Source organism: Bos indicus, chromosome 18, assembly GCF_029378745.1.
Source record: "Bos indicus isolate NIAB-ARS_2022 breed Sahiwal x Tharparkar chromosome 18, NIAB-ARS_B.indTharparkar_mat_pri_1.0, whole genome shotgun sequence".
NCBI classification, from domain to species: domain Eukaryota; kingdom Metazoa; phylum Chordata; class Mammalia; order Artiodactyla; family Bovidae; genus Bos; species Bos indicus.
The window spans coordinates 2837633-2847192 of record NC_091777.1 but is presented as its reverse complement, the minus strand read 5'-3'; the positions used below and the strand labels follow the sequence as shown (position 1 = coordinate 2847192).

General features: G+C 49.3%; 1 protein-coding gene across 1 annotated transcript in view; it reads left to right on the top strand.

Moving 5' to 3' along the window:
* Positions 1-3784: 3784 nt before the first annotated feature.
* FA2H (fatty acid 2-hydroxylase) overlaps positions 3785-9560 on the top strand; it is a 54667-nt gene continuing 48891 nt past the window's right edge. Inside the window, exon 1 of the mRNA XM_019980286.2 lies at positions 3785-4106. Coding sequence (XP_019835845.1) covers positions 3837-4106 — 270 coding nt within the window. The 5' untranslated portion in view covers positions 3785-3836. The remainder of the gene's footprint in view (positions 4107-9560) is intronic.

Genomic DNA, 9560 nt, shown 5'->3' with positions numbered 1-9560 from the left:
AAACTTGAGTTTGCCATGCATCAGCAACTATTTACATAGCATTTACTTTGTACTAGGTATTATAAGTAATCTGATTTAAAGTATATAAGAGGATGTAGGTAGGTTATATGGAAATACTGTGCCATTTTATATAAGACTTGAGTATCTGCAGATTTTGATATCTGGGTTGGGGCTTTCCCAGTGGCTTAGTGATAAAGAATCCGTCTGCGATGCAGGAGCTGCAGGAGACTAGAGTTCAGTCCCTGGGTCCAGAAGATCCCCTGGAGGACGGCATGGCAGCCCACTCCAGGGTTCTTGCCTGGAGGATGCCGCAGATAGAGGATTACAGTCCATAGTGTCACAAAGCGTGAACACAACTGAAGCAGCTTAGCATGCATGCATGCAGCTCTTGAGTTGGGAGGCAAATTCATTGAATTATACTATTTTTGCTTTAAAACTTATATATACTCTTTTATAAACCTTTACAATATTTTTAAAATTAAATAATTTAAAATAGTAAAATAATCATTAGCATACTGTATATTCTTGTTTTCCACTAAAAATAGCATAGAGATTGTTCCCTATCAGTACACGTAGATATACCTCTTTCCAATGATTAGTATTCCATTGACTACACCATCATTTATTTAATCAGTCCACCCTAAGGATGATTATTGGTTTTTTTTTAATCTATAAGCAGTATTGCAGTTATTATCATGCATGCCTCTGATGGAGTTCAGGACAGGCCACCACAAAATAGCCCACTTTGGCATATTGGGGCCTCCCTGATAGATCAGTTAGTAAAGAATCTACTTGCAATGCAGGAGACTCCGGTTTGATTCCTGGGTTGGGAAGATCCCCTGGAGAAGGGATAGGCTACCCACTCCAGTATTCTGGCCTGGAGAATACCATGGACTGTATAGTCCATGGGGTCGCAAAGAGTAAGACACGACTGAGCGACTTTCACTTTCACTTGGCATATTGACTATTTTGAATTAAATTTACTTAAAAAACAACTGGTACAAGAAAAACACTCTGACCCTCCTTCATCACCTTAAGTGGAGGAAATAAATCTCCCACGTGAAAGGTGCCCTCCTATACCAGAAGGTAGAGAGACATCCTTATCAGAAACAGGGAATTCAGGGATGAGAAGGCTATATAAACGAAGCTTGTTACTTCTTTACTAATTTACTGCTCCAAGCTCAAACTTGTCTTATCAGTTCTTCACAAATTTATTGTTTCTTTGTTTAAAAATTATAAAATTTGCCTGCCCTGGTCACTTCTTTGGCTCTCATAGATTTGGGGCCCCATACATATGAAATTAAGTTTGTTTTTCTTCTGTTAATATTTATTTTATTTCAGAGGGTATCTCAGCCCAGAACCTGGAAGGGTAGAAGGAAAATTATTTTTCCTCCCCTTACACATCTTTATATAGTAAGCTGAAAGATTAAATTTCTAGTAGTGGAATTACTATGGTAAGAAATGTATTATAATTCTGAACAGATGACTAAATTGATTATTTAACTTCAGACAATAGGAGTTTAAGGCAATGGTGGAAAACCCAAATATGGGAGTCCTACAGATACCATCATTAAGAAGTCCCTGAGGACATCTGTGAGTACTGGAATGCTTTTTGCACATGCAAGATATTTGGAACAGAGTAAATGTGAAAGTGGAGTGAGAGGGGCTATTTAGGTATTCACTACTTGAGAAAGCAACATTAGTGATGCAAGGCCTCCCTCCATGCTTGGTGGACAGCAATTCCACAGCCAACCTATGGACTCAGCCAAACTCTTGCCTTTTCCCAGAGGGTGGGCCAGAAAAGGCTTGGAAGGGAGAGAAGAAAGGACAATGCTCCTAACCTTGTGTGTGTGTGCGCTCAGTTGTGTCTGACTCTTCGAAGCCCGCCAGTTTCTCTGTTCATGGAATTTTCCAGACAAGAATACTTGAGTAGGTTGCCATTTCCATTTCCTCCTCCAGGGAATCTTCTCGACCCAGGGATTGAACCCATGTCTCCTGTGTCTCCTGCAATGGCAGGCGGATTCTTTACAACTAGCGCCACCTGACCTTGGACATGTCTGTAGCTGGGATAGCCCCTGGGGCATCTGAGCTAGGCTTCTCCCACAGCACTGGCCCAGCGTAGAGGCACACCCCAACAACAGCATAAACAGGGGTGACCCTGAAAATACCTTTTTCTGGGAGAGAACAAAGCCAGTTAAATGGATGCAGCCTCAGTACCAGGATCCTTTTATTACAAACCACGAGCTGAAGTGGGCAAAGCTGTGTGCAGTTCTTCCGTGTTATAAACAAACCTGGATGAACACCCTTGGTCTTCCCTCCCATCCAGCATGGTCACTGGGCTTCACTTCTTTAGATCCCTATTTCTTTTTCTATAATGGCAATGTGATTCTCAGTTCTTCCTTCAGAGCCCTCTCCAGAAGATGAGACTAGACTGAGGCAACTCAGGCAGTCGCTCTGTGTGCAAAATTTAAGGGTACGCCAAAAAATCTCAGTAATCAAGATAATACTTTAGGGACCTCCCTCGTGGTCCAGTGGTTAAGACCCTGTGTTACACTGAGTATTACACTGCAGGGGGCAAGGATTCAATCCCGGATCTGGGATTTGAGAATCCCAAATTCGGCATGGCAATAATAATAATAATGCAGTATTTAAAAAATTCAAAACTAGTGCAAAAAAATCCATGATGAACAAAATACTAAAAGCGTTAAAGACAAGATCCAACCCTTCATGTTCACTACCCTGCTTCACTCCTCTCACCAGTCCTAGTTCCACTAAAACTTTACAAAAGCAGGTGGCCAGCCCACTGACTGGTTTGCCAGTATTCCTATTAAAAAAAAAAAAAAAATATATATATATATATATTTTTTTTTTTTTTAATTCTGGTAAAGTAGACATAAAAGTGACCTTTTAAACCATCTTAAAATTTACAGTTCAGTGGCACTAAACACATTTACGTAATTTTAAAAATATTACATTAAAATATTGTGTGTGCTTAGTCACTCAGTCATATCCAACTCTTTGCACCCCATGGACTGTAGCCCACCAGGCTCCTCTGTCCATGGAATTTTTCAGGCAGAAATACCGGGATGGGTTGTCATTTCCTCCTCCAGGGGATCTTCCTGACCCAGGGATGGAACCAATGTTTCTTGCGTCTCCTGCATTGGTGGGCAGATTCTTCAGCTTCTGAGCCACCAGGGAAACCCATTATTAAATATTAAAATATTTGCCTCCGCCAATATAAAATATTTATCTATTTATTATTAAAATATTATGTGTTGTGATTACAGGGTTTGGGGGCGCCAGAGGCCAGCGTCTTGGTTGCGTTACTCTAGTCACACTGCCTCTCCTCCTCGTCACCCACTCCTGGCGCCTGAGGATGGAAACCTGAAGGTTTCTCCCAGGTGGCGATCTGGGAGATCGGTGGAGATAAGGCAGCGGCGGTGGCGATCAGGCCAAGGAGCACGTCTGTCCGGACCGCCGCCGACGACAGGAGGACTCGCCCTGCCCCCATCCGCCTGCCCCTGTGCTCTCGACAACGAGACGCACCCGGCTGGCGCGCCCTCGGCCTGCCTAGGACCACCCGGTGCAGCGCGGACCCCGGCCTGCCTCGGGCCACCTGGCCGAGCGCGCCCTCGCCGGCCCGCCCTGCTCTGCCAGGCGTCCCGCCGGCCAATGGCGAAGCGGCCCCCGCGGAGTCCCGCCGCGCGGCCAATGGGAGCGCGGCATGCAAATGAGCAGGTGCGGTGGCGGCCGGCCCGTCAAGGCGGCGGCGGCCGAGGGCTGCCAGAGGCGCGCCGGGCAGCCGCCGAGCCAGCCGAGAGCTCCGCTATCCCGCCATGGCCCCCGCTCCGCCCCCCGCCGCCTGCTTCTCCGCCGCCGAGGTCCAGCGGCGCCTGGCGGCCGGCGCCTGCTGGGTCCGCCGCGGGGCCCGCCTCTACGACCTCACCGGCTTCGTGCGGCAGCACCCGGGAGGCGAGCAGCTGCTGTGGGCGCGCGCGGGCCAGGACGTGAGCGCCGACCTGGACGGGCCGCCGCACCAGCACTCGGCCAACGCGCGCCGCTGGCTGGAGCAGTACTACGTGGGCGACCTGCAAGGAGATCCCGAGGTACAGCCGAGCGGTGGTCCCACACCCCTGCTTCCTCCCCCACCACCGGCTCACCACTGCCCTCGAGCCCCGTGCACCTGCGCTCCAGGAGGGCCCAAGGTGACAGCCACCTTCTTCTCTCCTGGTAACAAACCCCTGCCCGCCACCACTGGCTCCCCAACCAGGAATTTGCCCTTCCTTTCCAGCACTTCCCCTGACCCTCTGCTGTCTGCTACTTCTCCCACCTCCCAAGGTATCTCCTACTTCCTGCTGGTTCCTGCTGCAGCCTCTGGCCATCTGACGTCTTGGGTCACTTTTTCCCTCCCAGCCCCTCACACACCCAATCTTTCCTTCCTGTTCCCTTATCAGCCTCTCCCTTTTTGCAACTTCTTTTCATTTCTGTTTGAATAATAGCTTCCAGGCTCACCTGTCCTCCCCTCCCCATCTCACTCTACTCCTGCATCCAAAAGGCTGGTCACCCTTCTCAGTTTAGATTTCCCTGTGCCACCTTGTCTTGCGCCAGGGCTTCCCTGGCCCAGTGGAAAAGTTGGGGCAGTGCCTTAGACGGCCTGTGTCCTCCCGCCCTTCAGATCTCCCTTCGTTTAGTGCCCTGAGAGCTGGCCTGGGTGTCCAGCAGAGTGACGTGACGGGGTATGCCAGTTTTGCTAGGGAGAGGGAAGTAGCACTCTGGGCTGCATGCAGCTGTGCATTCCAGGCTCATGATGGTATTCAAACCTCTGTCTGATCCCCGGGTGTATTTTATTATCTCCATTTTAGGATGTGGAAACTGGGACCCAAAGAGACACTATAGTAGTTCGAGGTCAGTTTGTGATCTGAGGGAATCTGAGCTAGATAGTAGAAAAGTCAGGTATGTCTGATTCCAAAATCAGTACGCTATCCATTCCAAGAACCTTTGGGTGTGGGAGATGATCTTATCTATTGGGCTCCAGGTAAGCCTGGGCCAGAGGCAAACTGACTCTTCAGGGCTACCCCAGGCCCAGCTGTAGGACTGGGGACAGTGGGGCCATCATGCTTGGGCATAAACCAACAGTTGCTCCCTGCTTCTAGCTCTTCGTTCAAGATGGCCCCAGCAAATGCTTTTAGGTCTTTGGATGAAAGGACTTGACTCTCACTGTTCCAGGTGTCTTCACTGAATCATCCTGCCCAGTTCTTTAATCATTGATTCACTCACTTGATGTGTTGATGATTGGCAGCACTGAGCTAGGTACTGATACCAATGGACTGAGGTACCAATGGACAAAACAATGTGGTCTCATTCATGGACCTAACACGCTGTGGTAATTCTTCAGTTGCCTGTTGCTATCAGAGTAGGAATCAGGGAGAACTTTCTGGAGAAAGTACTGTTTACTCTGGGAGCTAATCAGTGGATACCTGGCTTTAGCCAGGTGGAATGTGGTGAGAACAACACTCCAGACAGAGGGAACAGAATACCTGGAGGCTCTGAAGGGTAAGGACTTGGCAGAGTCAAGGGACAGAAATAAAACCAATGTGACCAGAAGCTGGTGGGCACGGAGACGGAAGTGGAAGGAGGCCGGAGATCAGCCAGGCGGCTGTGGTCAGGATTTGGGGCATGATTCTAAGAACAACCAGAAGCCAGGGAATGGATTCAAGCGGGGATGTTTCATGGTCAGATTTGTACCTTTGGAAGAGCATCCTTGCTGCAATGATGAGAAGGAGAGGAGGGAGCCAAAGTGGGTGTGCGGAGACCAGGCAGGAGGCTACCCTGTAGCCCAAGTGAGAGGTAACAGTGGCTTTGACCAAGAAGAGGGGAAGATTGAATTTGGGAGACTTCATAGGTAAAATGACAGGACTCACTATTCTGCAGCAGGAGCCCAGTTTAATGTTGGAAGCTGACATTTGGTGTCAGGTCATGCCGAAGGGGTTTAGCTGTAGGTATAACTGAAGCTGAGTGCAGGAAATGAGAGGCAGAGGCCAGAACACTAGAGACTTCCAGGCATGTGATGGCTTATGGAAGGCATCCTGTACTGTAACTATAACCTATCAACAGGAGCCTAGGGTGTGACCTCTCCTCCCAGCACCGTCCAGAGTATCTCTCCTGAGATGGCTCCACCTCCCGGCTCTGCTAGCCACCCAGCACTGTGGTTTGATTTGGCTTTGTTTTGCTTTGCTTCCCTCATAGCTCAGTTGGTAAAGAATCTGCCTACAATGCAGGAGACCCCGGTTCAATTTCTGGGTCAGGAAGATCCCCTGGAGAAGGGATAGGCTACCCACTCCAGTGTTCTTGGGCTTCCCTTGTGGCTCAGCTGGTAAAGAATATGCTCGCAATGCGGGAGACCTGAGTTCAATCGCTGGGTTGGAAAGATCCCCTGGAGAAGGGAAAGGCTATACCCACTCCAGTATTCTGGCCTGGAGAATTCCGTGGACTGTGTGGTCTGTGGGGTTGCCAAGAGTCGGACACAACTGAATGACTTTCACTTTCACTTGCTTTGCTTTACCTAACCTTCAGAGAAGGCTCTCAGTTTGCTTCCTACGCCTGCCCTCACCTGTTGCTCCAAGAGTCCCAGTGTGGCCATGTTTCAGGTGTCCTTATAACTGGGCTCCCACCTGAGGATATGGGGGGAAAAACTAACATCATACTTACAAACCTGTGGCCCAGACTTGACCTATGGCCATAATCACCCAATACTCCAGTTGCTTGTCAGCTTCCGTCTGCGGATTTCTATTCTGGAAACAAGTGTAGGGTTGTCTTTATATTGAGGAGGAGAGGTAGCCAGACGAGAAATCTAGAGAAGCTGTCCCATCAGAGAGAAGCCCTCCGTGTAAGGCCTGAACACAGAGAAGACACTTCTGTTCTTCTCTCTGGTTAAGCCCTCCTGGCAGCCCCTGTGCTGCCTTCTCCACCTCTCTCCTCTGCTCGGACTTGACCAGGGACACTGACACCTGTTGAGGCTAGAACCCAGCTCCTGTAACGTGAGGACAAGGCGGGGCCTTGACAGGCAAGGGAGTATCATGAACCAGCTCTATTCTCTGGGGCTCATTTCTGAATGTTGCCCATCCTCAGAATCCTTCTTCCCAAGTGTAGTCCTTGGCGAGGAGCCTGCTGGAGCTCTGCCATAGAATTGCAGGGACAAGACTCAGCCCCGTTGGTTCCCCTGTTCCCCACTTTACCACACCCCCTCTGTATACACACTTACACACACATTCATTCACACTCACAGGAAAGCACACACATGTGAAACAAGTCAGACTTGTTTAAGCCAACATACTGTGGGATGAGACAAGGTTTGTTATAGCCTTGGACTTGAGAAAGAGGTGAATCAGTGATGGCTGAGCAGGGAAGTTGGCCCTCTTCTCAGCCGGGTGCTCTGGGCTCCTCACTCCAAGCTTAGGTAAGAGTGGCTCACATTGTTAGGGGGTGTGAACCCCATTGATTGAGCTGCAACCAGCTTTTTTTTTTTTTTAAAGAAATAAATGACCTCCCATGAATCAGTGTCCCAGTTTTTTTTTCAAATTGGCATAGGACTTGAACTATTTAATGTTTATCTGTAAGTAGACTCACTGTCTGTTTTACCACTTACTTGCCCTGGGCATTATTACCAGTGAAATCACAGGTTTTACATGCATGTTGAAAATAGAGCTGTTAAAATAAATACTCATCCTCCCATCCCCTAAAATCCTGAGCACCATCAGTGGAGTGAGTATCACACTTTGGAAGACACCTAAAGCGGAGCTTCTTAACCCTGGTGACCTGCGGAGTATTTTCTGAGATTGATGGAAGAGATGAAATAATGTGTAAAAACGCATGGTTGTGCATTTTTCTGGTGAGAGAGCTACAGCTTTCATCACAGTCCAAACAGAATCCTTCCCTCACTCCAGACCTGCCGCGATGAGGAAAATAACTCTGAAAGGGCAGACCATATTCCCCCCACCATATCACACTGCTAGACCTCAAGAATGCTTCTTGTGGCCAGACATCTAAGCTAGCCCCTGGAGAAAAGCCCTGTTTGAGGAGACCCTGGAGGAAGGCAAGCCCTGACTCCCAGCGCCTCGCCTGCTGTTGGGCTAACCCTGCTTTCTGAATGTCTCTGGGCGTCGTGTCCTAGTCCCGCGAGGTATACCTATCTCTGAGTGGCTGAGAAATCCACAGATTCTGCCATGTGTGCTCTGCCAGGTTCTGAGGGTCCGGCCATGCAGAGGTTCAGAGCTTGAGTAATTAAGGAGGAGATCTAAGTGCAGGAAGACTCAGGATTTCCACCCCACCCCAGACTCCGGAACAGCTTGAGCACAGCGCAGCTTGGAGCACAGGTCTGAGCGGAGAGTTCAGGTAACAGCCGGTGCTTGGGGAACTTGCCAAACTGCCCCACCTGCATAGCAGAGTGGGCATGACAAGTCTGCTGACTGACAGGGGTCACGCTCTGCTTAGCCTACAGGAGGGCCCCCTAAATGGGCCTGCCTGGCCCATCAGCAGCTACCATCCTTTGCTACCTGCCAGGGCCTTGTGGTGGCAGGTGTGCTTTACCTGGAGGATGAAGCTAGTGCCAGCTGGGAGAGAGCCAGGGACCCAAGTCATGGTGGTTCCATGTGACATGGGGTAAACACAGGCTCCAAGACTGCTCCCTGGTGTCACGCTGGAATTCAGAGAAGGGGCTTCAAGACCTAAATTAAGGGGAAGGTTGAAATTAGGGCTTCCCTTATGGCTCAGCTGGTAAAGAATCCACCTGCAATGCAGGAGACCTGGGTTTGATTCCTGGGTTGGGAAGATCCCCTGGAGACGGAAAAGGCTACCCTCTCCAGGGTTCTGGCCTGGAGAACTCCATGGACTGTATAGTCCACGGAGTCACAAAGAGTCAGACACAACTGAATGACTTTCACTGTCACTGGAAGTTAGGACTCTGTGGGGGAAATTAAAAGAAACAGGAATCTCAGAAACACCTGAGAGTAATCATTTCTGGAAGCATTCCCAGCAGAGAACCAAAATTGATACCTGAGCAGCTCCCATCGTCTTCACTTTCTTTATTATTTATCTTAAGACACACACTCACCATTGGTCCATACGTTGCCTTCCGTTCATTTAGACAGACAAGTTGTGAGCATCCTGTTCTCTCTGAAACCCACCGTGGTACTGAAAGTGCCCTTGTCAGGGTCATCGGGACCTTCCCCTGGCTAAACCTGATGGTCAGTCCTCACCTGGCCTGGCAGAACTCTGACATGGCCATCACTCCCCTGTCCTTGATAGGCTGTGTTCACCTGGCTTCTGGATACCTCACTCCCTTAGCTTTCTACCTGCATTTATTTTCTTCTGCTGCTGTAACAAATTGCCACAATCTCAGTGCGGTGAAGCAACACCATCTTCTCTTCTGATTCTGGAGTCAAAAGTCAGAAATGAATTGGCAGGGCAGCCTTCCTTCTGGAGGCTCTAGGGGAGAATTTGTTTCCCCCCTTTTCTGGCTTTTAGAGGCTGCCCATGTTCCCTGGCTCCTGGCCCCAGCTACC